This window comes from Melanotaenia boesemani, chromosome 16, assembly GCF_017639745.1.
Source record: "Melanotaenia boesemani isolate fMelBoe1 chromosome 16, fMelBoe1.pri, whole genome shotgun sequence".
NCBI classification, from domain to species: Eukaryota; Metazoa; Chordata; class Actinopteri; order Atheriniformes; family Melanotaeniidae; genus Melanotaenia; species Melanotaenia boesemani.
In genome coordinates this window covers 33,892,377-33,920,065 of record NC_055697.1, presented here as the reverse complement: position 1 = coordinate 33,920,065, position 27,689 = coordinate 33,892,377, and the positions used below count along the sequence as shown (strand labels likewise).

The following is a 27,689-nucleotide window of genomic DNA, read 5'->3' as shown; positions in this document are numbered from 1 at the left end:
GACGTCATTGTTGGGGGAATTTTCAAGATGGCGCTGGACTGTGGCAGGAATGCCGCTACAGCAACAAACTAAACGCAGAGGGATTTAATTAATCTTTCCACCGGTGGCGCATAAAACTCCGCTAGAAGGGGGAAATTTTAACGCGTGGAAGGCGGACATGAAGCTGTTACAGTCGGCGCAGGCGAGGTAACGCTGAAGGATACCCGGCTAAAATGGTAGCCCCGTCCTCCAAGAACAACAGAACCTGCTGGAGCTCGGCCGAAGGGGCCGGACGACTCGTCGCAGGAATTGACGCCCGGGTCCGAGCCGCGCTTAGCGACTGAGTGACCATGGACACGACGACAGAGAACGGAGGGTCGTTTGCTGTCGACCTTAATGATAACGAAGAGGAAAGCGGAGTTGGAGAAGTAGCGGGGAAAGCAGGTCACAGATCCGCACTGAAAGGGCGCAGCCTCGCGCTGCTCGCCGGTGTCAGCGGGGATCAGGAAGCGGAGAAGGCTCGGACTTCTGTGACCAGTAACGGGGGGGGTGTAAACACGGCCGCCCCGGTACAGCCGCCTCCACACAGCACCGACATTATTTTGGATTTGGAGGGCTGCCTCTCTGGACGCTTGGCTGACAGCTGTGTGGTTTCTGGCGTTTGTGGCGACCTGAACGGATTTACTGAGTCAGGCGGTCAGGAGGGGGGAGGAGAAGGACTCCCCCTCACGGGAACCACAGCTGCTTCATGTCCTGCTGGACTCCGGGAACTGGTTTCAGCTGAGGAGGACGGACAGAGGCAGGAGGACCCCGAAGGAGAGACCCGGGACTGCGGCAGCTGCATCAGGACTCATCTCCCCCCCGATCGGCTGCCATGCACCGCGGCTGGGGATGTAAACATGCCCAACGGGGGTGTTGATAGCCCGGCTCACAGCAGTCCTGATGGGGACACCACTTACTGGAAACAGACCCAGGTTCAGGACCAGAGACTCAGTTTGAGCGACGTGGACTGTGAGCAAGTTAAATTAGCCAACGGTGGTTTGCATGTCGTGAAAAGCGAAACCCTCCCGGATGATTTGTCCTTTCACTGGGGGGCAGCGGAAGAAAAGAGGCCCGGGTGGGGTCACTGTCTGGGCAGCGGGCCGCCGGGTTCGCTGTGCCCGGGGCAGGATGCGCCAGCTGCGGCCAGGCGCCCTCACCTCCCCGCCCCAGGATCAAGTGCCAACCTCCCACATTCCTGCCCGTCGACCCAGTCCGACAGCCTGCCGCAGTCCGAGCCCATCACCGGGGAGGACGAGGAGGATTTCTCCGACCTGTGTTTCCCGGTCCGGCCTCACAGTCTCCGGACCAACCCGAACCACGCGATGTCCCTCAGCTGCGACGCCACCCCGCTGTCCGCTGACGAGGATGGGGGGTATTATTTAGAGGATGGGGGGTACGAGGAAGACCTCCGGAACGTATTGGAGGCGGGTCGGCGGCAGAGCGCCCCGGACAAGCTGCCAGACCTGACCGGATCGGACGGGAAGATGTTACCAAAGAGGTTCGGCTTAGCTGATTTCTTCACCAGGTAAGATGCGGGTTGACTTCTTGTGAAGAAAGCCCCTGATTTTTCTGCGGGACCCCATCCCAGTATTATTCCAGTACTATCCCAGTATTATTTCCATACCATCCCAGTATTATCCCAGTATTATTCCAGTATTATCCCAGTATTATTCCAGTATTATCCCAGTATTATTCCAGTACCATTCCAGTATCATCCCAGTACCATCCCAATATTATCCCAGTACCATCCCAGTATTATTCCAGTATTATTCCAGTACCATTCCAGTATCATCCCAGTACCATCCCAATACTATTCCCAGTACCATCCCAGTATTATTCCAGTATTATCCCAGTATTATTTCCATACCATCCCAGTATTATCCCAGTATTATTCCAGTATTATCCCAGTATTATTCCAGTACCATTCCAGTATTATCCCAGTACCATCCCAGTACCATCCCAGTATTATTCCAGTATTATCCCAGTATTATTCCAGTACCATTCCAGTATCATCCCAGTACCATCCCAATATTATCCCAGTACCATCCCAGTATTATTCCAGTATTATCCCAGTATTATTTCCATACCATCCCAGTATTATCCCAGTATTATTCCAGTATTATTCCAGTACCATTCCAGTATCATCCCAGTACCATCCCAGTACCAGCCCAGTATTATTCCAGTATTATCCCAGTATTATTCCAGTACCATTCCAGTATCATCCCAGTACCATCCCAATATTATCCCAGTACCATCCCAGTATTATTCCAGTATTATCCCAGTATTATTTCCATACCATCCCAGTATTATCCCAGTATTATTCCAGTATTATCCCAGTTTTATTCCAGTATTATCCCAGTATTATTCCAGTATCATCCCAGTACCATCCCAGTTTTATCCCAGTACCATCCCAGTATTATTCCAGTATTATCCCAGTATTATTCCAGTACCATTCCAGTATCATCCCAATATTATCCCAGTACCAGCCCAGTATTATCCCAGTATTATCCCAGTACCATCCCAGTATTATTCCAGTATTATCCCAGTATTATTTCCATACCATCCCAGTATTATCCCAGTATTATTCCAGTATTATTCCAGTACCATTCCAGTATCATCCCAGTACCATCCCAGTACCATCCCAGTATTATTCCAGTATTATCCCAGTATTATTCCAGTATTATCCCAGTATTATCCCGGTATCATCCCAGTATCATCCCAGTATCATCCCAGTACCATCCCAGTGTCATCCCAGTATTATCCCAGTATCATCCCAGTATTATCCCAATATGATCCCAGTATTATCCCACTTCCATCCCAGTATCATCCCAGTACCATCCCAGTATTATCCCACTACCATCCCAGTATCATCCCAGTATCATCCCAGTACCATCCCAGTATTATCCCAGTACCATCCCAGTATTATCCCAGTATCATCCCAGTATTATCCCAGTACTATCAGGTACCATCCCAGTATCATCCCAGTACCATCCCAGTACCATCCCAGTATTATCCCACTACCATCCCAGTATCATCCCAGTACCATCCCAGTACCTTCCCAGTATCATCCCAGTATCATCCCAGTACCATCCCAGTATTATCCCAGTACCATCCCAGTATTATCCCAGTTCCATCCCAGTATTATCCCAGTATTATCCCAGTATTATCCCACTACCATCCCATTATCATCCCAGTACCATCCCAATATTATTCCAGTATTATCCCAGTATTATTTCCATACCATCCCAGTATTATCCCAGTATTATTTCCATACCATCCCAGTATTATCCCAGTATTATTCCAGTATTATTCCAGTACCATTCCAGTATCATCCCAGTACCATCCCAGTACCATCCCAGTATTATTCCAGTATTATCCCAGTATTATTCCAGTATTATCCCAGTATTATCCCGGTATCATCCCAGTATCATCCCAGTATCATCCCAGTACCATCCCAGTGTCATCCCAGTATTATCCCAGTATCATCCCAGTATTATCCCAATATGATCCCAGTATTATCCCACTTCCATCCCAGTATCATCCCAGTACCATCCCAGTATTATCCCACTACCATCCCAGTATCATCCCAGTATCATCCCAGTACCATCCCAGTATTATCCCAGTACCATCCCAGTATTATCCCAGTATCATCCCAGTATTATCCCAGTACTATCAGGTACCATCCCAGTATCATCCCAGTACCATCCCAGTACCATCCCAGTATTATCCCACTACCATCCCAGTATCATCCCAGTACCATCCCAGTACCTTCCCAGTATCATCCCAGTATCATCCCAGTACCATCCCAGTATTATCCCAGTACCATCCCAGTATTATCCCAGTTCCATCCCAGTATTATCCCAGTATTATCCCAGTATTATCCCACTACCATCCCATTATCATCCCAGTACCATCCCAGTATTATTCCAGTATTATCCCAGTATTATTTCCATACCATCCCAGTATTATCCCAGTATTATTCCAGTATTATCCCAGTTTTATTCCAGTATTATCCCAGTATTATTCCAGTATCATCCCAGTACCATCCCAGTTTTATCCCAGTACCATCCCAGTATTATTCCAGTATTATCCCAGTATTATTCCAGTACCATTCCAGTATCATCCCAATATTATCCCAGTACCAGCCCAGTATTATCCCAGTATTATCCCAGTACCATCCCAGTATTATTCCAGTATTATCCCAGTATTATTTCCATACCATCCCAGTATTATCCCAGTATTATTCCAGTATTATTCCAGTACCATTCCAGTATCATCCCAGTACCATCCCAGTACCATCCCAGTATTATTCCAGTATTATCCCAGTATTATTCCAGTACCATTCCAGTATCATCCCAGTACCATCCCAGTACCAGCCCAGTATTATTCCAGTATTATCCCAGTATTATTCCAGTACCATTCCAGTATCATCCCAGTACCATCCCAATATTATCCCAGTACCATCCCAGTATTATTCCAGTATTATCCCAGTATTATTTCCATACCATCCCAGTATTATCCCAGTATTATTCCAGTATTATCCCAGTTTTATTCCAGTATTATCCCAGTATTATTCCAGTACCATTCCAGTATCGTCCCAGTACCATCCCAGTTTTATCCCAGTACCATCCCAGTATTATTCCAGTATTATCCCAGTATTATTCCAGTACCATTCCAGTATCATCCCAATATTATCCCAGTACCAGCCCAGTATTATCCCAGTATTATCCCACTACCATCCCAGCATCATCCCAGTATCATCCCAGTACCAGCCCAGTATCATCCCAGTACTATCTCAGTACCATCCCAGTGTCATCCCAGTATTATCCCGGTATCATCCCAGTATCATCCCAGTACCATCCCAGTGTCATCCCAGTATTATCCCAGTATCATCCCAGTATTATCCCAATATGATCCCAGTATTATCCCACTTCCATCCCAGTATCATCCCAGTACCATCCCAGTATTATCCCACTACCATCCCAGTATCATCCCAGTATCATCCCAGTACCATCCCAGTATTATCCCAGTACCATCCCAGTATTATCCCAGTATCATCCCAGTATTATCCCAGTACTATCAGGTACCATCCCAGTATTATCCCACTACCATCCCAGTATCATCCCAGTACCATCCCAGTACCTTCCCAGTATCATCCCAGTATCATCCCAGTACCATCCCAGTATTATCCCAGTACCATCCCAGTATTATCCCAGTTCCATCCCAGTATTATCCCAGTATCATCCCAGTATTATCCCAGTATTATCCCACTACCATCCCAGTATCATCCCAGTACCTTCCCAGTATCATCCCAGTATCATCCCACTACCATCCGGAAACGTGTCGGTGGGAAGCGTGTCTGAGTTTAATTCCAGTGGCAGATGCTGCCTAAGCAGACTTCCCTCTCCCCGGCCACATTCACCAGCTCATCCGGAGGGATCCCGAGGTGTTCTCAGGCCAGCCGAGAGATGTAGTCCGTCCAGCGTGTCCTGGGTCTTCCCCGGGGCCTCTTTCCGGTGGGATGTGCCCGGAACACCTCACCAGGGAGGCGTTTCCCTGCAGATAAAACTCATTTCGTCCGCTTGTATTTGCGATCTTGTTCTTTCAGTAACTACCCACAGCTCGTGACCATAGGTGAGGGTAGGAATGTAGATCGACCGGTAAATCGAGAGCTTTGCCTTTTGGCTCAGCTTCTTCTTCACCATGACAGACCAATGTAGAGTCCGCATCACTGCAGACGCTGCACCGATCCACCTGTCCATCTCCCTCCATCCTTCCTTCACTCCTGAACAAGACCCCGAGATACGTGAACTCCTCCACTTGGGGCAGGACCCCATTTCTGATGAATTACTTTAGGAAAATGTGGATTTTTTCCTTTAATATTCCTTGCCAGTGCTCTCTCTGGGCTTCCGTAGTTAACAGCCTTCCTCCGCCTGCATCCCACTGAGTCAAACTAAATGCAGCAGGAAGCAGGATAGCGTGAAGCCAGTTCAGTTTTCCGACCTCAGACTCGGAACCAGTAATGACACGTTGCTGACTTCATTTAAAGTTTATACCAAAGATGGAAGAAGACGGGAGACAGCTGGGTGGGAATCAGCTGGAATTCTTCCTCATGGATCTACAATGTGCGTAGTTTGCCAGTGATGCCTTTTGATCTGGGAATCTGAGGTCGCTCTCAGGATGTGGCTGAGAGGCAGTTGCCATGACAACGATGCGTCTGAGGAGGAAGCCACCTCTCTGGATGTACCTTTAACCGTGTTCCTCAGAAAAGCTGGAACGGACAGGATCTCTCCTCCGCTTGGTTCTGACCCAGGACCGTCCCGGATGGACGGGATCTCTCCTCCGCTTGGTTCTGACCCTGGACCGTCCCGGATGGACGGGATCTCTCCTCCGCTTGGTTCTGACCCAGGACCGTCCCGGATGGACGGGATCGGGATCTCTCCTCCGCTTGGTTCTGACCCAGGACCGTCCCGGATGGACGGGATCTCTCCTCCGCTTGGTTCTGACCCAGGACCGTCCCGGATGGACGGGATCTCTCCTCCGCTTGGTTCTGACCCAGGACCGTCCCGGAAGGACAGGATCTCTCCTCCGCTTGGTTCTGACCCAGGACCGTCCCGGAAGGACGGGATCTCTCCTCCGCGTGGTTCTGAACTTGGCTTCACGTAGAGGAATGTTCTGCATCGGTTCATCAGCTGCTTCCTGCTGTCAGCAGGAACTTTATTTAAAATGAGAACTTTTACAGCGCAAACTGGCCTGATGGATCCTGAAATGTTAGGATTCTAAACGTCTTCAGTCCGGTTCCGTCTCAGAGTGATTGGATAGAGGTTTTAGTGCTGGAACAAGCCATGATCCATCCTTTGTTCTTCAGGTTCTGTCAGAGGGAAACATCATCATCGTCATTGTCACCAGCTGTGGTGCATTTTGGGTCAAAGTGTTGTTTTTGTTCCTGTTCGGAGCGCCACTTCCTTTTCAGGAATCCTCCAGTTCCTCTTCGTCCTGCGACCAACTGACCACAACTGATGACCTGCCAACTTTTCTTCCACCGACAGAAGCTTAAAAACTGCTGCAGAAGCAGAATCAGGAGGCGTGTACAGCCGCGTTCCCTCCCTCGTTCACCGTCAGCAACTTCGTTGGAAATGTCCTGAAATCTGTCAGAGAAGATTCCAGTTAAACCTGGGCTGGTTAGACTGGTTATGATTCACAACCAGCTGCATCCATGATGAGAATCTCCCGTTCCACCACATCCCAAAGCTGCTCTGCTGGACTGAGATCTGGTGGCTGTGGAGGCCGTTGGAGTCCAGTGGACTCATGTTCATCAGTTTCCCGAATGAAAGCTTTCTGCTCGGCTTGCCAGACACATTTTGATCCAGAGACCTTTCCTGCAGCGATAACGTCTCCGACACCAGAATGAAATGTGGGATCAAACCGGCATCTCAGTCCAGATCGGCAGAGAGGTCTGAGGCCGCCGGCTCTTTCATCCACTGAAAGCTGTTTGTTAAGTCTCATCTGTGTTATGTTTCTAAAGTAAAGCTTTGATATCCAGCTTCTTCTTCTCTCTCTGGCTTCCAGGAGCTTGTTTTCTAGGAAATCCAAAGAGCCCAAGGCAGCGTCCCACAATGCATCAGGGTGGCGCCTGTTTGGGAAGACGGCGGCCACAGAGGACGAAGAGACGTCCACCAACACGCAGGTCGGTCCTGTTCAAAGACTTACTGACTCTACAGTGTTTATACAGAGATTCATTCATTTATCTAGGTTTTTACTAGAAGCTGCAGTTTATCCCAATTATTAATTTATCCCAGTATAAACCAGTCTGTAGCAGCTTTTAATCCCAGTATAAACCAGTCTGTAGGAGCTTTTAATCCCAGTATAAACCAGTCTGTAGCAGCTTTTAATCCCAGTATAAACCAGTCTGTAGCAGCTTTTGATCCCAGTATAAACCAGTGTGTAGCAGCTTTTAATCCCAGTATAAACCAGTCTGTAGCAGCTTTTAATCCCAGTATAAACCAGTCTGTAACAGCTTTTAATCCCAGTATAAACCAGTCTGTAGGAGCTTTTAATCCCAGTATAAACCAGTCTGTAGCAGCTTTTAATCCCAGTATAAACCAGTCTGTAGCAGCTTTTGATCCCAGTATAAACCAGTGTGTAGCAGCTTTTAATCCCAGTATAAACCAGTCTGTAGCAGCTTTTAATCCCAGTATAAACCAGTCTGTAGCAGCTTTTAATCCCAGTATAAACCAGTCTGTAGCAGCTTTTAATCCCAGTATAAACCAGTCTGTAGCAGCTTTTAATCCCAGTATAAACCAGTCTGTAACAGCTTTTTATCCCAGTATAAACTAGTTTGTAGCAGCTTTTAATCCCAGTATAAACCAGTCTGTAGCAGTTTTTAATCCCAGTATAAACCAGTCTGTAGCAGCTTTTAATCCCAGTATAAACCTGTCTGTAGCAGTTTTTATCCCAGTATAAACGAGTCTGTAGCAGTTTTTAATCCCAGTATAAACCAGTCTGTAACACCTTTAATCCCAGTATAAACCAGTCTGTAGCAGCTTTTAATCCCAGTATAAACCAGTCTGTAACAGCTTTTAATCCCAGTATAAACCAGTCTGTAGCAGCTTTTAATCCCAGTATAAACCAGTATGTAGCAGCTTTAAATCCCAGTATAAACCAGTCTGTTGCAGCTTTTTATCCCAGTATAAACCAGTCTGTAGCCGTTTTTATCCCAGTATAAACCAATCTGTAGCAGCTTTTAATCCCAGTATAAACCAGTCTGTAGCAGCTTTTAATCCCAGTATAAACCAGTCTGTAGCAGCTTTTAATCCCAGTATAAACCAGTCTGTAGCGGCTTTTAATCCCAGTATAAACCAGTCTGTAGCAGCTTTTAATCCCAGTATAAACCAGTCTGTAGCAGCTTTTAATCCCAGTATAAACCAGTCTGTAGCGGCTTTTCATCCCAGTATAAACCAGTCTGTAACAGCTTTTAATCCCAGTATAAACTAGTCTGTAACAGCTTTTAATCCCAGTATAAACCAGTCTGTAGCAGCTTTTAATCCCAGTATAAACCAGTCTGTAGCGGCTTTTCATCCCAGTATAAACCAGTCTGTAACAGCTTTTAATCCCAGTATAAACTAGTCTGTAACAGCTTTTAATCCCAGTATAAACCAGTCTGTAGCAGCTTTTAATCCCAGTATAAACCAGTCTGTAGCGGCTTTTAATCCCAGTATAAACCAGTCTGTAACAGCTTTTAATGCCAGTAAAAACCAGTCTGTAACAGCTTTTAATCCCAGTATAAACCAGTCTGTAGCAGCTTTTAATCCCAGTATAAACCAGTCTGTAGCAGCTTTTAATCCCAGTATAAACCAGTCTGTAGCAGCTTTTAATCCCAGTATAAACCACTCTGTAGCAGTTTTTAATCCCAGTATAAACCAGTCTTTAACACCTTTAATCCCAGTATAAACCAGTCTATAGCAGCCTTTAATCCCAGTAACAAGTCAGTAGCAGCTTTTAATCCCAGTATAAACCAGTCTGTAGCAGCTTTTAATCCCAGTATAAACCAGTCTGTAACAGCTTTTAATCCCAGTATAAACCAGTCTGTAACAGCTTTTAATCCCAGTATAAACCAGTCTGTAGGAGCTTTTAATCCCAGTATAAACCAGTCTGTAGCAGCTTTTAATCCCAGTATAAACCAGTCTGTAGCAGCTTTTGATCCCAGTATAAACCAGTGTGTAGCAGCTTTTAATCCCAGTATAAACCAGTCTGTAGCAGCTTTTAATCCCAGTATAAACCAGTCTGTAGCAGCTTTTAATCCCAGTATAAACCAGTCTGTAGCAGCTTTTAATCCCAGTATAAACCAGTCTGTAGCAGCTTTTAATCCCAGTATAAACCAGTCTGTAACAGCTTTTTATCCCAGTATAAACTAGTCTGTAGCAGCTTTTAATCCCAGTATAAACCACTCTGTAGCAGTTTTTATCCCAGTATAAACGAGTCTGTAGCAGTGTTTAATCCCAGTATAAACCAGTCTGTAACACCTTTAATCCCAGTATAAACCAGTCTGTAGCAGCTTTTAATCCCAGTATAAACCAGTCTGTAACAGCTTTTAATCCCAGTATAAACCAGTCTGTAACAGGTTTTAATCCCACTATAAACCAGTCTGTAACAGCTTTTAATCCCAGTATAAACCAGTCTGTAGCAGCTTTTAATCCCAGTATAAACCAGTCTGTAGCAGCTTTTAATCCCAGTATACACCAGTCTGTAACAGTTTTTAATCCCAGTATAAACCAGTCTGTAACAGCTTTTAATCCCAGTATAAACCAGTCTGTAACAGGTTTTAATCCCAGTATAAACCAGTCTGTAGCAGCCTTTAATCCCAGTATAAACCAGCCTGTAACAGTTTTTAATCCCAGTATAAACCAGTCTGTAACAGCTTTTATCCCGTATAAACCAGTCTGTAGCAGCTTTTAATCCCAGTATAAATCAGTCTGTAGGAGCTTTTAATCCCAGTATTAACCAGTATGTAACAGCTTTTAATCCCAGTATAAACCAGTCTGTAGCAGCTTTTAATCCCAGTATAAACCAGTATGTAACAGCTTTTAATCCCAGTATAAACCAGTCTGTTACAGCTTTTAATCCCAGGTTAAACCAGTCTGTAGCAGCTTTTAATCCCAGTATAAACCAGTCTGTAACAGCCTTTAATCCCAGTATAAACCAGTCTGTAACAGCTTTTTATCCCAGTATAAACTAGTCTGTAGCAGCTTTTAATCCCAGTATAAACCAGTCTGTAACAGCTTTTAATCACAGTATAAACCAGTCTGTAGCAGTTTTTATCCCAGTATAAACCAGTCTGTAGCAGTTTTTAATCCCAGTATAAACCAGTCTTTAACACCTTTAATCCCAGTATAAACCAGTCTATAGCAGCCTTTAATCCCAGTAACAAGTCAGTAGCAGCTTTTAATCCCAGTATAAACCAGTCTGTAGCAGCTTTTAATCCCAGTATAAACCAGTCTGTAACAGCTTTTAATCCCAGTATAAACCAGTCTGTAACAGCTTTTAATCCCAGTATAAACCAGTCTGTAGCAGCTTTTAATCCCAGTATAAACCAGTCTGTAACAGCTTTTAATCCCAGTATAAACCAGTCTGTAGCAGCTTTTAATCCCAGTATAAACCAGTCTGTAACAGCTTTTAATCCCTTTTCAAACCAGTCTGTAGCAGCTTTTAATCCCAGTATAAACCAGTCTGTAACAGCTTTTGATCACAGTATAAACCAGTCTTTAGCAGCTTTTAATCCTAGTTTAAACCAGTCTGTAGCAGCTTTTAATCCCAATATAAACCAGTCTGTAACAGGTTTTAATCCCACTATAAACCAGTCTGTAACAGCTTTTAATCCCAGTATAAACCAGTCTGTAACAGCTTTTAATCCTAGTTTAAACCAGTCTGTAGCAGCTTTTAATCCCAATATAAACCAGTCTGTAACAGGTTTTAATCCCACTATAAACCAGTCTGTAACAGCTTTTAATCCCAGTATAAACCAGTCTGTAGCAGCTTTTAATCCCAGTATAAAGCAGTCTGTAGCAGCTTTTAATCCCAGTATAAACCAGTCTGTAACAGCTTTTAATCCCAGTATAAACCAGTCTGTAACAGCTTTTCATCCCAGTATAAACCAGTCTGTAACAGGTTTTAATCCCAGTATAAACCAGTCTGTAGCAGCCTTTAATCCCAGTATAAACCAGCCTGTAACAGTTTTTAATCCCAGTATAAACCAGTCTGTAACAGCTTTTATCCCGTATAAACCAGTCTGTAGCAGCTTTTAATCCCAGTATAAATCAGTCTGTAGCAGCTTTTAATCCCAGTATTAACCAGTATGGAACAGCTTTTAATCCCAGTATAAACCAGTCTGTAGCAGCTTTTAATCCCAGTATAAACCAGTCTGTAGCAGCTTTTAATCCCAGTATAAACCAGTATGTAACAGCTTTTAATCCCAGTATAAACCAGTCTGTTACAGCTTTTAATCCCAGTATAAACCAGTCTGTAGCAGCTTTTAATCCCAGTATAAACCAGTCTGTAACAGCCTTTAATCCCAGTATAAACCAGTCTGTAACAGCTTTTAATCCCAGTATAAACTAGTCTGTAGCAGCTTTTAATCCCAGTATAAACCAGTCTGTAACAGCTTTTAATCCCAGTATAAACCAGTGTGTAGCACCTTTTAATCCCAGTATAAACCAGTCTGTAGCAGCTTTTAATCCCAGTATAAACCAGTCTGTAGCAGCTTTTAATCACAGTATAAACCAGTCTGTAGCAGTTTTTATCCCAGTATAAACCAGTCTGTAGCAGTTTTTAATCCCAGTATAAGCCAGTCTTTAACACCTTTAATCCCAGTATAAACCAGTCTGTAGCAGCTTTTATTCCCAGTATAAACCAGTCTGTAACAGCTTTTAATCCCAGTATAAACCAGTCTGTAGCAGCTTTTAATCCCAGTATAAACCAGTATGTAGCAGCTTTTAATCCCAGTATAAACCATTCTGTTGCAGCTTTTTATCCCAGTATAAACCAGTCTGTAGCCGTTTTTATCCCAGTATAAACCAGTCTGTAGCAGCTTTTAATCCCAGTATAAACCAGTCTGTAGCAGCTTTTAATCCCAGTAACAAGTCAGTAGCAGCTTTTAATCCCAGTATAAACCAGTCTGTAACAGCCTTTAATCCCAGTATAAACCAGTCTGTAACAGCTTTTAATCCCAGTATAAGCCAGTCTGTAGCAGCTTTTAATCCCAGTATAAACCAGTCTGTAGCGGCTTTTAATCCCAGTATAAACCAGTCTGTAACAGCCTTTAATCCCAGTATAAACCAGTCTGTAACAGGTTTTAATCCCAGTATAAACCAGTCTATAGCAGCCTTTAATCCCAGTAACAAGTCAGTAGCAGCTTTTAATCCCAGTATAAACCAGTCTGTAGCAGCTTTTAATCCCAGTAACAAGTCAGTAGCAGCTTTTAATCCCAGTATAAACCAGTCTGTAACAGCCTTTAATCCCAGTATAAACCAGTCTGTAACAGCTTTTAATCCCAGTATAAACCAGTCTGTAGCAGCTTTTAATCCCAGTATAAACCAGTCTGTAGCGGCTTTTAATCCCAGTATAAACCAGTCTGTAACAGCCTTTAATCCCAGTATAAACCAGTCTGTAACAGGTTTTAATCCCAGTATAAACCAGTCTATAGCAGCCTTTAATCCCAGTATAAACCAGTCTGTAGCAGCTTTTAATCCCAGTATAAACCAGTCTGTAACAGCTTTTAATCCCAGTATAAACCAGTCTGTAGCAGCTTTTAATCCCAGTATAAACCAGTCTGTAACAGCCTTTAATCCCAGTATAAACCAGTCTGTAACAGGTTTTAATCCCAGTATAAACCAGTCTGTAGCAGCCTTTAATCCCAGTATAAACCAGTCTGTAACAGCTTTTAATCCCAGTATAAACCAGTCTGTAGCAGCTTTTAATCCCAGTATAAACCAGTCTGTAGCAGCTTTTATCCCAGTATAAACCAGTCTGTAACAGCCTTTAATCCCAGTATAAACCAGTCTGTAACAGCCTTTAATCCCAGTATAAACCAGTCTGTAACAGCCTTTAATCCCAGTATAAACTAGTGTGTAGCAGCTTTTAATCCCAGTATAAACCAGTCTGTAACAGTTTTTAATCCCAGTATAAACCAGTCTGTAGCAGCTTTTATCCCGTATAAACCAGTTTGTAGCAGCTTTAATCCCAGTATAAACCAGTCTGTAACAGCCTTTAATCCCAGTATAAACCAGTCTGTAACAGCCTTTAATCCCAGTATAAACCAGTCTGTAGCAGCTTTTGTCCCGTATAAACCAGTCTGTAGCAACTTTGAATCCCAGTATATACCAGTCTGTAACAGCCTTTAATCCCAGTATAAACCAGTCTGTAACAGCTTTTAATCCCAGTATAAACCAGTCTGTAACAGCTTTTAATCCCAGTATAAACCAGTCTGTAGCAGCTTTTATCCCAGTATAAACCAGTCTGTAACAGCCTTTAATCCCAGTATAAACCAGTCTGTAACAGCCTTTAATCCCAGTATAAACCAGTCTGTAACAGCCTTTAATCCCACTATAAACCAGTCTGTAACAGCTTTTAATCCCAGTATAAACCAGTCTGTAGCAGCTTTTATCCCAGTATAAACCAGTCTGTAACAGCCTTTAATCCCAGTATAAACCAGTCTGTAACAGCCTTTAATCCCAGTATAAAGCAGTCTGTAACAGCCTTTAATCCCAGTATAAACCAGTCTGTAGCAGCTTTTATCCCGTATAAACAAGTTTGTAGCAGCTTTTATCCCGTATAAACCAGTGTGTAGCAGCTTTTAATCCCAGTATAAACCAGTCTGTAGCGGCGTTTAATCTCAGTATAAACCAGTCTGTAACAGGTTTTAATCCCAGTATAAACCAGTCTGTAGCAGCCTTTAATCCCAGTATAAACCAGCCTGTAACAGTTTTTAATCCCAGTATAAACCAGTCTGTAACAGCTTTTATCCCGTATAAACCAGTCTGTAGCAGCTTTTAATCCCAGTATAAATCAGTCTGTAGGAGCTTTTAATCCCAGTATTAACCAGTATGTAACAGCTTTTAATCCCAGTATAAACCAGTCTGTAGCAGCTTTTAATCCCAGTATAAACCAGTCTGTAGCAGCTTTTAATCCCAGTATAAACCAGTATGTAACAGCTTTTAATCCCAGTATAAACCAGTCTGTTACAGCTTTTAATCCCAGGTTAAACCAGTCTGTAGCAGCTTTTAATCCCAGTATAAACCAGTCTGTAACAGCCTTTAATCCCAGTATAAACCAGTCTGTAACAGCTTTTTATCCCAGTATAAACTAGTCTGTAGCAGCTTTTAATCCCAGTATAAACCAGTCTGTAACAGCTTTTAATCACAGTATAAACCAGTCTGTAGCAGTTTTTATCCCAGTATAAACCAGTCTGTAGCAGTTTTTAATCCCAGTATAAACCAGTTTTTAACACCTTTAATCCCAGTATAAACCAGTCTATAGCAGCCTTTAATCCCAGTAACAAGTCAGTAGCAGCTTTTAATCCCAGTATAAACCAGTCTGTAGCAGCTTTTAATCCCAGTATAAACCAGTCTGTAACAGCTTTTAATCCCAGTATAAACCAGTCTGTAACAGCTTTTAATCCCAGTATAAACCAGTCTGTAGCAGCTTTTAATCCCAGTATAAACCAGTCTGTAACAGCTTTTAATCCCAGTATAAACCAGTGTGCAGCAGCTTTTAATCCCAGTATAAACCAGTCTGTAACAGCTTTTAATCCCAGTATAAACCAGTCTGTAGCAGCTTTTAATCCCAGTATAAACCAGTCTGTAACAGCTTTTAATCCCAGTATAAACCAGTCTGTAACAGCTTTTAATCCCAGTATAAACCAGTCTGTAGCAACTTTTAATCCCAGTATAAACCAGTCTGTAGCAGCTTTTAATCCCAGTTTAAACCAGTCTGTAGCAGCTTTTAATCCCAGTATAAACCAGTCTGTAACAGCTTTTAATCCCAGTATAAACCAGTCTGTAACAGCTTTTAATCCCAGTATAAACCAGTCTGTAGCAACTTTTAATCCCAGTATAAACCAGTCTGTAGCAGCTTTTAATCCCAGTTTAAACCAGTCTGTAGCAGCTTTTAATCCCAGTATAAACCAGTCTGTAACAGCTTTTAATCCCAGTATAAACCAGTCTGTAACAGCTTTTAATCCCAGTATAGACCAGCCTGTGGAAACTGGAGGTTCGGAGCGTTGGCTCAGAGCGGAAAGCTGAGGAGGAGGAAGATGATGATGATGGGAAGTGATGCTGGATCTTTCAATTAAAGCCTCCACATGAATTTTCAGCAAACATCTCCGACATTCAGGCCGTGTTTATTCGGCTCTGTCCTCTCGGGAATGTTTTCCCAGTTTATCTTGGGAGAACAGAGACAATAGAAGCTGTGTAGCTGAGGAGTTAGCTTGATTGCTTTCTGCAGGCAGATCTGAAGGTTATAGAGAGGAAAAAATGTACTTCTTTAAAACGTTCGATCTTAAAAGAAATGAAAAAGTTCTGAAATAGTCTGAGGAAGAGTTTCATTCCAAGTATTTGCAGGTGTATTTTTAGACTTTATTGCTTTCAAAAATGATGAAACCATGGGTTAGTCGCTGAAATAGCTTCCATTGATGGAAACTCTTTATGGTCTTGTATTCAGACAAGAAAGTTTTCTTAAATTCAACAAGAAAATGTAACTTTGAACCTTTATTGTAGAGACACAAGACGAACCTCACTGTGTTCAGAAAACAGGGACGACTCCAGAATTTGATGGTTTGTTATGTTCAGCCGTTTACTGGGCGATCACCGGACCAGAGCACACCCTGCAGGGTTTACTGTGGAGTCCACAGAGTGGCTCTGTCGCCCCCTGCTGGCCGCTTCCACAGCTCTGCAGAAAACAAGTGTTGTGTTGTTGAGCCCAGCTGGTCTGATCCTGTCAATGAGCTGTTTATGGTCCAGGCCAAACACACAATCCACGGCTTTGAGCAGCAGACAGCTGGAGCGGATCCCACACATTTATATTCTCCAGGCAGACGGCTGCATCACAACAACAACAACAACAACATCAACATGCATCTATCAGCGCACGCTGGCAACAGTAGCTTCTCTTGGGAAAGCCTGACTTTATACCAATATCTTATCAGGATAATAAAAAACTTTATTTAGAAACATATAACAGTCAGTTCAAGGCTTATTTAGATCAGGTGTGTCAAACATACGGCTCAGGGGCCAAAACTGTCCATCTAAAGGGTCCAGTCTGGCCTGCAGGATGAGTCTGGTAAATATGAAAATAAGATAGAAGATTTAACTGTAATATTTTAATAAAAATGTTCATGGTGTTTTATCAGAGAATAGGTTATTAAATGTAAACATGTTATTAATGTACCTGTACAAAGAAAAGCCAAATGTGGTTTCCCCAGCTGATTAGTTAGTTAGTTAGTTAGACAACTTTATTATTTAATTAGTTAATTGCCCCTGGCTGTATTATGGCTGTACAGCCAGCCATAATACAACAGGCAAAAACTGCAGTAAAGCAATAAAATCAGATCAAAATTAAGCAGGAAAAGAGAAATGTTCTCATTTCTACTTCTTATGGTGTTTTACCAGCTGGAACAGACTACTAGGCTGTACGGTGGTGTGGTGGTTAGCATCGGGGCTGGCTGTACGGTGGTGTGGTGGTTAGCATCGCGGCTGGCTGTACGGTGGTGTGGTGGTTAGCATCGGGGCTGGCTGTACGGTGGTGTGGTGGTTAGCATCGCGGCTGGCTGTACGGTGGTGTGGTGGTTAGCACCACGGCCTCACGGCAGGAAGTTCTCCCCGTGTATTCGTGGGTTCTTTCCGGCTTCCTCCCACCGTCCAGACATGGTGACAGGTTAACTGGTGACTATAAGTACACTGTGTGATATAAGGTTTTTTTTCTTTTTTTCCCCTGCCGTGTGGGGGCGTGGCCTTCCCAGCTGATTTTGCAGGTTTGCCTGCACAGCCACATCTCCGTAAAACAGGTGCCAGCAGAGACATGTCTGGCATGTTCCACCATCCTACTGTCATCGTCTGAATGGAAGAAAAACTCTGATATCAATAAGATAAGAAGACAAAATGAACATCTTTGAGTTACACTGTATGTGGCCCCTGAACTGAAAGTTGACACCCCTGGGTTAGAAACTCATCTCTGGAAGCTGACTTGTTTTTCCTCATCTTCCTCAGCACGCAGTTTCTCCAGACATCTAAAGAAAGAAATGTGGAAGCTGGAGCATCCAGAGCTGGATGATGTCTGATGTTTGTGCAAAAGCTGAAATAATTTAGCTGCTTCCTGTGGAAAAAAAGAGAGAGAGCTGGATTTTACTTCTTCTCCGTCTTTGCTTTCCGCAGGAGGAGGAGGTGGATTTGTCCTCGTGTCCTCAGCGTCCCCTGGTGGCTGCAAGGAGGAAGAACCTGGAATTCGAGCCTCTGTCTACCACAGCTCTCATCCTGGAGGACCGACCATCGTGAGTTCGTTCTTCAGGTTTTATACTGAAAACCTCCACCAGTGAAGCGTTTTATTGTGACAGAAGCAGCAGAGGAATGACGACGTGGAAATAAACCAGCTGACATCAAACTCTGCTTCAGTTTGAAAACTAGATGATGATGAGATGAATTTTTCTGGAAAATCTGCAACATTTACACAGCTTCATTCTTCAGTAAAATCATCCTGGAATTCAACCTTAAGACTTTCTCAGCAGCATAGCTTGTTGTGTCCAAGGAATGAGTAAAGTAATCCTAGGAATGAGTAAAGTAATCGTAGGAATGAGTAAAGTAATCCTAGGCATGAGTAAAGTAATCCTAGGAATGAGTAAAGTAATCCTAGGAATGAGTAAAGTAATCCTAGGCATGAGTAAAGTAATACTAGGAATGAGTAAAGTAATCCTAGGAATGAGTAAAGTAATACAAGGAATGAGTAAAGTAGTCCTAGGAATGAGTAAAGTAATCCTAGGCATGAGTAAAGTAGTCCTAGGAATGAGTAAAGTAATCCTAGGAATGAGTAAAGTAATCCTAGGCATGAGTAAAGTAATACTAGGAATGAGTAAAGTAGTCATAGGAATGAGTAAAGTAATCCTAGGAATTAGTAAAGTAGTCCTAGGAATGAGTAAAGTAATACTAGGAATGAGTAAAGTAGTCATAGGAATGAGTAAAGTAATCCTAGGAATGAGTGAAGTAATAATAGGCATGAGTAAAGTAATCCTAGGAATGAGTGAAGTAATTCTAGGAATGAGTAAAGTAATAATAGGAATGAGTAAAGTAGTTCTAGGAATGAGTAAAGTAATCCTAGGAATGAGTAAAGTAATTCTAGGAATGAGTAAAGTAATAATAGGAATGAGTAAAGTAGTTCTAGGAATGAGTAAAGTAATCCTAGGAATGAGTAAAGTAGTCCTAGGATTGAGTAAAGTAGTCCTAGGAATGAGTAAAGTAATAATAGGAATAAGTAAAGTAGTTCTAGGAATGAGTAAAGTAATCCTAGGAATGAGTAAAGTAGTCCTAGGAATGAGTAAAGTAATCCTAGTAATGAGTAAAGTAATCCTAGGAATGAGTAAAGTAATACTAGGAATGAGTAAAGTAGTCCTAGGAATGAGTAAAGTAGTCCTAGGAATGAGTAAAGTAATCATAGGCATGAGTAAAGTAATCCTAGGAATGAGTAAACTAATCATAGGCATGAGTAAAGTAATTCTAGGAAGGAGTAAAGTAATCCTAGGAATGAGTAAAGTAATTCTAGTAATGAGTAAAGTAATTCTAGTAATGAGTAAAGTAATCCTAGGAATGAGTAAAGTAGTCCTAGGAATGAGTAAAGTAATCCTAGTAATGAGTAAAGTGATCCTAGGAATGAGAAAAGTAATACTAGGAATGAGTAAAGTAGTCCTAGGAATGAGTAAAGTAATCATAGGCATGAGTAAAGTAATCTTAGGAATGAGTGAAGTAATAATAGGAATAAGTAAAGTAGTTCTAGGAATGAGTAAAGTAATCCTAGGAATGAGTAAAGTAGTCCTAGGAATGAGTAAAGTAATCCTAGGAATGAGTAGAGTAGTCCTAGGAATGAGTAAAGTAATCCTAGGAATGAGTAAAGTAGTCCTAGGAATGAGTAAAGTAATCCTAGGAATGAGTAAAGTAGTCCTAGGAATGAGTAAAGTAATACTAGGAATGAGTGAAGTAATACTAGGAATGAGTAAAGTAGTCCTAGGAATCAGTAAAGTAATCCTAGTAATGAGTAAAGTAATCCTAGGAATGAGTAAAGTAGTCCTAGGAATGAGTAAAGTAGTCCTAGGAATGAGTAAAGTAGTCCGAGGAATGAGTAAAGTAATACTAGGAATGAGTAAAGTAGTCCTAGGAATGAGTAAAGTAATACTAGGAATGAGTAAAGTAATCCTAGTAATGAGTAAAGTAATCCTAGGAATGAGTAAAGTAATACTAGGAATGACTAAAGTAGTCCTAGGAATGAGTAAAGTAGTCCTAGGAATGAGTAAAGTAATCATAGGCATGAGTAAAGTAATCCTAGGAATGAGTAAAGTAATCATAGGCATGAGTAAAGTAATTCTAGTAATGAGTAAAGTAATTCTAGTAATGAGTAAAGTAATCCTAGGAATGAGTAAAGTAGTCCTAGGAATGAGTTAAGTAATCCTAGTAATGAGTAAAGTAATCCTAGGAATGAGTAAAGTAATACTAGGAATGAGTAAAGTAGTCCTAGGAATGAGTAAAGTAATCATAAGCATGAGTAAAGTAATCTTAGGAATGAGTGAAGTAATTCTAGGAATGAGTAAAGTAATAATAGGAATGAGTAAAGTAGTTCTAGGAATGAGTAAAGTAATCCTAGGAATGAGTAAAGTAGTCCTAGGATTGAGTAAAGTAGTCCTAGGAATGAGTAAAGTAATCCTAGGAATGAGTAGAGTAGTCCTAGGAATGAGTAAAGTAATCCTAGGAATGAGTAAAGTAGTCCTAGGAATGAGTAAAGTAATCCTAGGAATGAGTAAAGTAGTCCTAGGAATGAGTAAAGTAATACTAGGAATGAATAAAGTAATTCTACTAATGAGTAAAGTAATCCTAGTAATGAGTAAAGTAATTTTAGTAATGATTTAAGTAATCCTAGGAATGAGTAAATTAGTCCTAGTAATGAGTAAAGTAATCCTGGGAATGAGTAAAGTAGTCCTAGGAATGAGTAAAGTAATCCTAGGAATGAGTAAAGTAATCCTAGGAATCAGTAAAGTAGTCCTAGGAATGAGTAAAGTAGTCCTAGGAATGAGTAAAGTAGTCCTAGGAATGAGGAAAGTAATCCTAGGAATGAGTAAAGTAGTCCTAGGAATCAGTAAAGTAATCCTAGTAATGAGTAAAGTAGTTCTAGGAATGAGTAAAGTAATACTAGGAATGAGTAAAGTAGTCCTAGTAATGAGTAAAGTAATCCTAGGAATGAGTAAAGTAGTCCTAGGAATGAGTAAAGTAGTCCTTGGAATGAGTAAAGTAGTCCTAGGAATGAGTAAAGTAATCCTAGTAATGAGTAAAGTAATCCTAGGAATGAGTAAAGTAATCCTAGGAATGAGTAAAGTAGTCCTAGGAATGAGTAAAGTAGTCCTAGGAATGAGTGAAGTAATACTATGAATGAGTAAAGTAGTCCTAGGAATGAGTAAAGTAGTCCTAGGAATGAGTAAAGTAGTCCTAGGAATGAGTAAAGTAATACTAGGAATGAGTAAAGTAGCCCTAGGAATGAGTGAAGTAGTCGTAGGAATGAGTAAAGTAATCCTATGAATGAGTAAAGTAGTCCTAGGAATGAGTAAAGTAATCCTAGGAATGAGTAAAGTAGTTCTAGGAATGAGTAAAGTAATACTAGGAATGAGTAAAGTAGTCCTAGGAATGAGTAAAGTAATCCTAGGAATGAGTAAAGTAGTCCTAGGAATGAGTAGAGTAATCCTAGGAATGAGTAAAGTAATCCTAGGAATGAGTAGAGTAGTCCTAGGAATGAGTAAAGCAATCCTAGGAATGAATAAAGTAATCCTAGTAATGAGTAAAGTAGCCCTAGGAATGAGTAAAGTAGTCATAGGAATGAGTAAAGTAATCCTATGAATGATTAAAGTAGTCCTAGGAATGAGTAAAGTAATCCTAAGAATGAGTAATGTAGTTCTAGGAATAAGTAAAGTAGTCCTAGGAATGAGTAAAATATTCCTTGGAATGAGTAAAGTAGTCCTAGGATTGAGTAAAGTAGTCCTAGGAATGAGTAAAATAGTCCTAGGAATGAGTAAAATAGTCCTAGGAATGAGTAAAGTATTCCTCGGAATGAGTAAAGTAGTCCTCGGAATGAGTAAAGTAGTCCTAGGAATGAGTAAAGTATTCCTCGGAATGAGTAAAGTAGTCCTCGGAATGAGTAAAGTAGTCCTAGGAATGAGTACAGTAATACTAGGAATGAGTAAAGTAATCCTAGGAATGAGTAAAGTAATCGTAGGAATAAGAGTTTCTGTCTCTGTTCTTCAGGAACCTGCCGGCCAAGTCTATGGAGGAAACTCAGAGACATAAACTGGAGTACGAGGAGATGGTGGCTGGAGCAAAGAAGAGAGGTAACGTGTATTCTAACCATTTCCTGCTTTGATCTGATTGGCTCAGACTGATCTGCTGCAGCCAACAGGATTTAACTTGTGTGCCGGTGCGTCCGTCTCTCAGAGATGAAAGATGCCCAGAAGAAGAAGCGCCAGATGAAGGAGAGACACCGACATGAGGACAGCATCTCCAGTGCCATGGTCATCTGGAACACAGAGATCCTGCCACACTGGGACACCGTGTACGTCTCTCAGCTGTGTGTGCGTGTGTGTGTGGTGGATTCCCAGTCTGAACTGGTTTCTGTGTGACTGTGCAGGAAGGGGACGAGGCGGGTCAGGGAGCTGTGGTGGCAGGGTCTTCCTCCTAGCGTCAGAGGAAGAGTGTGGAGCCTCGCCATCGGCAACGAGCTGAACATCACACCAGGTAACCACGTCATCACGCACACGGCAGTGTGGGTTAAACATGGCGTCCTCCTCAGCTGGGAGGTCCAGCAGCGCTTGTCTCAGAAAATGACTCTAGGAGGAAGAGCAAACTGAACATGTAGAAAAGCTAATCTGGTTTCTTCTGGATGTTTGTTCAGAGCTGTACGAGATCTTCTTGTCCAGAGCCAAAGAGAAGTGGAGGAGTTACAGCGAGACCAGCTCGGTCAACGACAGCGAGAGCGGTACGACCCGGTTCGTCTGTAGTCCGGCGCTGGCGTCTCAAAGCTCTAACATGACCTTTCTACTTCCTGTGTTTTCCCATCAGATGGAGGAGCGTCCCTGGCTGACCGAGAGTCCAGTCTGGACCTCATCAAGCTGGACATTTCCAGAACTTTCCCCTCTCTCTTCATCTTCCAGAAGGTAGCTCCCGCTGGTCCTGCTGGTCCTGCAGCTCCCGCTGGTCCCGCTGGTCCCGCTGGTCCTGCTGGTCCTGCAGCTCCCGCTGGTCCCGCTGGTCCTGCAGCTCCAGCTGGTCCCGCTGGTCCTGTTGGTCCTGCAGCTCCCGCTGATCCCGCTGGTCCCGCTGGTCCTGTTGGTCCCGCAGCTCCCGCTGGTCCCGCTGGTCCTGCAGCTCCAGCTGGTCCTGCTGGTCCTGTTGGTGCTGCAGCTCCCGCTGGTCCTGCTGGTCCTGCTGATCCTGCTGGTGCTGCAGCTCCCGCTGGTCCCGCTGGTCCTGTTGGTGTTTCAGGTGACTGTTTTCTCTGCAGGGCGGGCCGTACCACGACCTCCTCCACAGCGTGCTGGGAGCATACACCTGCTACAGACCCGACATCGGCTACGTGAGTTCTGCTTCCTCCAACCAGACTGGAAACAGCCGAGACGACGTCTTTTTATTAGGAAGAAAATGACTCAACAGAGTCAACTCACCAGGGGTTTAGAAATAAAAGACTTTTTGTCTTTTGTTTGCTTTCTACATTTTTAATTTAATTTAATTCTTTTAAGTTTGGTTCCAGTCAGGAGACAAAGATACTAAAGATAGAAATAACTGTACAAACGAAGCTAAACAGACCAGAAAACCTTCAGTAAATGATCTTAGCAGACAATCATCAGGAGCACCTGCAGGTAGACACCAAGTTTATAAAAACAGCTGCTGCAGGACGACACAGCCAGCTTTTCCTTTATTTAGAACTTGATTGGCTTCAACCAATCAGGTGATTTAAAGAAAGACATTTATTTATTTACCTGTTTGTTTGTTGTTTATTTTCCCTGCTGGTATTTTCCAGTCAGTGAACACACCGTTTGCAGGTAAACGTCATGCTGACAATTTGGTTTTTCTCTGAAAGATTTTTGGACTGATCTGGAACCCGAAGCCGATTTTATTCTTGGTTTTATTTCCTGGGACGTGATGGAAACAGAACCATTTTATTCTTGTTTTACTTTTAAACGTCTCCTTCCTGCAGAAATGAGCTAGAAAATCAGCCTGGTCTAAGTTTAATGTTTTACTCTACAAGCTGGCGTCTGATCAGCTGGTGTCTGATCAGCTAGCGTCTGATCAGCTGGCGTCTGATCAGCTGGCGTCTGATCAGCTGGCGTCTGTTCAGCTGGCGTCTGTTCAGCTGGCGTCTGATCAGCTGACGTCTGATCAGCTGGCGTCTGTTCAGCTGACGTCTGATCAGCTGACGTCTGATCAGCTGGCGTCTGATCAGCTGGCGTCTGATCAGCTGGCGTCTGATCAGCTGGCGTCTGATCAGCTGGCGTCTGTTCAGCTGGCGTCTGTTCAGCTGACGTCTGATCAGCTGACGTCTGATCAGCTGGCGTCTGTTCAGCTGACGTCTGATCAGCTGACGTCTGATCAGCTGGCGTCTGATCAGCTGGCGTCTGATCAGCTGGCGTCTGTTCAGCTGGCGTCTGTTCAGCTGGCGTCTGTTCAGCTGGCGTCTGATCAGCTGGTGTCTGATCAGCTGGTGTCTGATCAGCTGGCATCTGATCAGCTGGTGTCTGATCAGCTGGCGTCTGATAAGCTGGTGTGTTTGTGTTTCAGGTCCAGGGCATGTCCTTCATCGCTGCTGTTCTCATCCTCAACCTGGAGGAGGCTGAAGCCTTCATCACCTTCGCCAACCTGCTCAATAAACCGTGTCAGATGGCCTTCTTCAGAGTCGACCACGAGCTGGTGAGCTCCTTCATCACAGACACTGTCAGATCCGAGGGTTTCATCACCATCATCATCATCTTGTTCTTCTTTTTCTTCTTCTCTGTTTCAGATGTTGAAGTATTTTTCAGCCTTTGAGATTTTCTTTGAGGAGAATCTTCCGCGTCTCTTCTGCCACTTCCAGAGCAACAGCCTGACCCCCGACCTCTACCTGATCGACTGGTGAGTCCTCCGCCTCGCCGTCCGGTTTCTGACCACCGGGCCGGTTTCTGGTGGAGCTTCCACTAGACGCTTGCTCATGACTCAGATCATAAAAACATCACCATCACTACTATGTTGCTAAGAGACCTCTATTTAGACCTGGACATGATGATGAAGCCACTTCCTGTCAGACTCTCCACCAATCAGAGAGCTTAGATTGACGGTAACGTCCAATCAGGAGCAGCCAAAGATCAACCAGTGAGCAGAAAGTTCTATGTGTGTGTGAAAAGAAGAAAAATAATGCTCCTCTATGGCTGGAATAAAGCCAAGAAGACGTTTCTGATGCACGGTGGCGCCACAAAGCAGCTGAGCTGGAGTTGGTTTAGTGAGGATAGCAGGTAAATAGTAGCAGGAATAACTGGAAATGAGGAAAACAGCTCATCCGGAAATGAAAGTTATCAATCTGGAATTTTCTGTTGAAACTGGAAATAAGACTCAGTTTCTCTTCTGATGCGATTCTAATCATAATAGAAGCAAATCTATTGTTTTTAAATTTTTTCTAAAGATAAAAAACCGAGAGAAAGAACTCGGCTGGCCTTAAATGAGAATTATGCTCAACATTTGAATTAAAACGTATTTCGTATTTAAATAAATAATATTTCTGTATTGATTTAAAGCTGGACAGGCTCCAGCAGCTGACGCTGTGTAGAAGCAGACAACCATCAGGAGCACCTGGTTTATGGAAACATGAGTGCAGCTGTGGGGGAACCCTGCAACGCAGACTCCGTGTTTTCCCGTCCTGATTCTAAACAACCTGAAATCGAAGCTTTTGGCTGAACTTCCAGGTCGTTTTTCCTCAACCTCAATCTCCCCCTCAGGAACCAGGAACTGGACCAAGTTCACCTCAGAGCATGAACCTGGTTTGTTTTGGTTCTAGCTTCCTGGACTCTATGATCTGTTAATCAGACGTTTTCCTGCAGGGAAGTTTGGAAACGGATAAAATTCCAGCTTGAAACAGCTGAGAACAGGAAGTGAACCAGGACTCAGACCAGGACTGAAATCTCCTGTAGAAGTAAACCTGTGTTTGTCTGCAGGATCTTCACCCTGTACAGCAAGTCCCTCCCTCTGGACGTGGCGTGCCGGGTCTGGGATGTGTTCTGCCGGGACGGCGAGGAGAGCTTGTTCCGGACGGGTCTGGGGATCCTGCGTCTCTACGAGGACATCCTGCTGCAGATGGACTTCATCCACATCGCTCAGTTCCTCAGCCGCCTGCCCGAAGATCTGCAGTCTCAAACGCTCTTCAACGCCATGGCAACCACGCACATGATCAGCCGGACCCGCCGCTGGGCTCAGGTCCGCCTCCCGCTCCGGGTCCAGGACAGGGGATCAGACCTGGAGACACATGTTTGACGCTTTCTGTCTCTTCCAGGTCTTCTCTGCTCTGATGAAGGATGGAAATAAAGAGGTGGAGAAGAACAGCAGCCCAGCACTGAGAAGCTAACGTCGGCCGGAGCTTCAGAGACCCGAGTCCTTATGTCCTCCAGGATCAGCTGACCGGTTGTCTCCAGAAGTCTCCACGTTGGGACGCCGCTAACGGCGAGCGTGGAGCTCTAAATCTTACGGAACCCTTGGTGCTAAAGATGTTCTAAGAGCTCCAGAAACCCCAGCGTTCCACTGGGTTCTGTCCTCTAGACCTGCAGACGAGGGACCAGGTTCAGGCTGCAGCTGCCACAGGTGACTGAGGGAGGGTCACATGTTCCAACAGGTGGAGAAGATGCTGAATTTGATAGACTGGAGGACTTTCCAGCTGCAGCTTCACGTTGGAGTTCTTCTTCAGGTTCAGACGAAAACTTTCAGCCGGTTCTTCAGTCTGAAGAATCACGAGAACAAAAGTATTAACTAGAAACGACTAAAAGCTGAGAACGAACCACTCCTCCCGGACCGGACCGTCTCCAGGACAGATGCTGGATCGGGATCCAGACCGTCTCCAGGACAGGTGCTGGATCGAGATCCAGACCGTCTCCAGGACAGATGCTGGATCGGGATCCAGACCGTCTCCAGGACAGATGCTGGATCGAGATCCAGACCATCTTCAGGACAGATGCTGGATCGGGATCCAGACCGTCTCCAGGACAGATGCTGGATTTGAACGCATTTGAAAGAGACCTTGCACATTCAGATCCACCTCCAGGTCCAGGTCTGGTCCAGGTCTGGACCTCCAACACTAGGCCTACTTGTTGCTGCAGGAGAAAACTGGACTTTTGCTTTTTAAATTAAATGGAACTTTTTTTTTTTTTGCTTATTCCTGTCAGGAATTCTCCCGGTTCCCACTTTTCCAGACTGTTTCTTCTTCTCTGTTTTTCAGCACTTATAAAGACTTCGTATGCGAGGAGCTGAAACTCTGTGGTTCTGGTTTTTAATAACAAGCACTTTGAGTTTATTCCTTTATTTAAACAGATTCATGAAGTTGGTAAACGACAGCTCCGCCATGGAGCGCTCTGATCCCGGACGTCCCACCGCTGCCGGGAAGCGTTTCTTCATCCAAGTGGAGCCACAGACAGACGTCCCCAACGCAGACAGAAGGTCCAGGTTCAGATCCACCTTCAGGTCTACAGGAGAAGAGCTCGTCTACATAGAGTTAACGTTGGGAAGAACACGGAGACATGGAAGATGAATCCTGACTGATCTCATATCTGCAGAAATAAATAACGTGCAATAAAGTCTTTGTTGATAAAACTTCACATCACAGATCAGTACTCCACAGATCAGTACTCCACAGATCAATACTCCACAGAT

The 27,689-nt window shown here is 43.5% G+C and overlaps 1 protein-coding gene across 2 annotated transcripts; it reads left to right on the top strand.

Annotated features, from left to right (window-relative positions):
• Positions 1-27,634, top strand: tbc1d12a (TBC1 domain family, member 12a). Of its 2 annotated transcripts, XM_042009887.1 has the most exons (13): positions 2-1,546; positions 7,591-7,708; positions 17,943-18,058; positions 22,059-22,141; positions 22,245-22,362; positions 22,438-22,544; positions 22,702-22,785; positions 22,869-22,963; positions 23,311-23,382; positions 24,585-24,713; positions 24,805-24,914; positions 25,988-26,246; positions 26,323-27,634. In XM_042009887.1, exons 1-13 carry the CDS (start codon positions 330-332, stop codon positions 26,392-26,394), a joined length of 2,580 nt encoding a protein of 859 aa, XP_041865821.1. In that variant the 5' UTR covers positions 2-329; the 3' UTR covers positions 26,395-27,634. The 2 variants fall into 2 exon arrangements, 1 of the variants encoding a protein (XP_041865821.1); XR_006013145.1 differs by lacking the exon at positions 26,323-27,634 and having other exon boundaries at positions 1-1,546; positions 22,869-22,985; positions 23,256-23,382; positions 25,988-26,019.
• Positions 27,635-27,689: the final 55 nt, after the last annotated feature.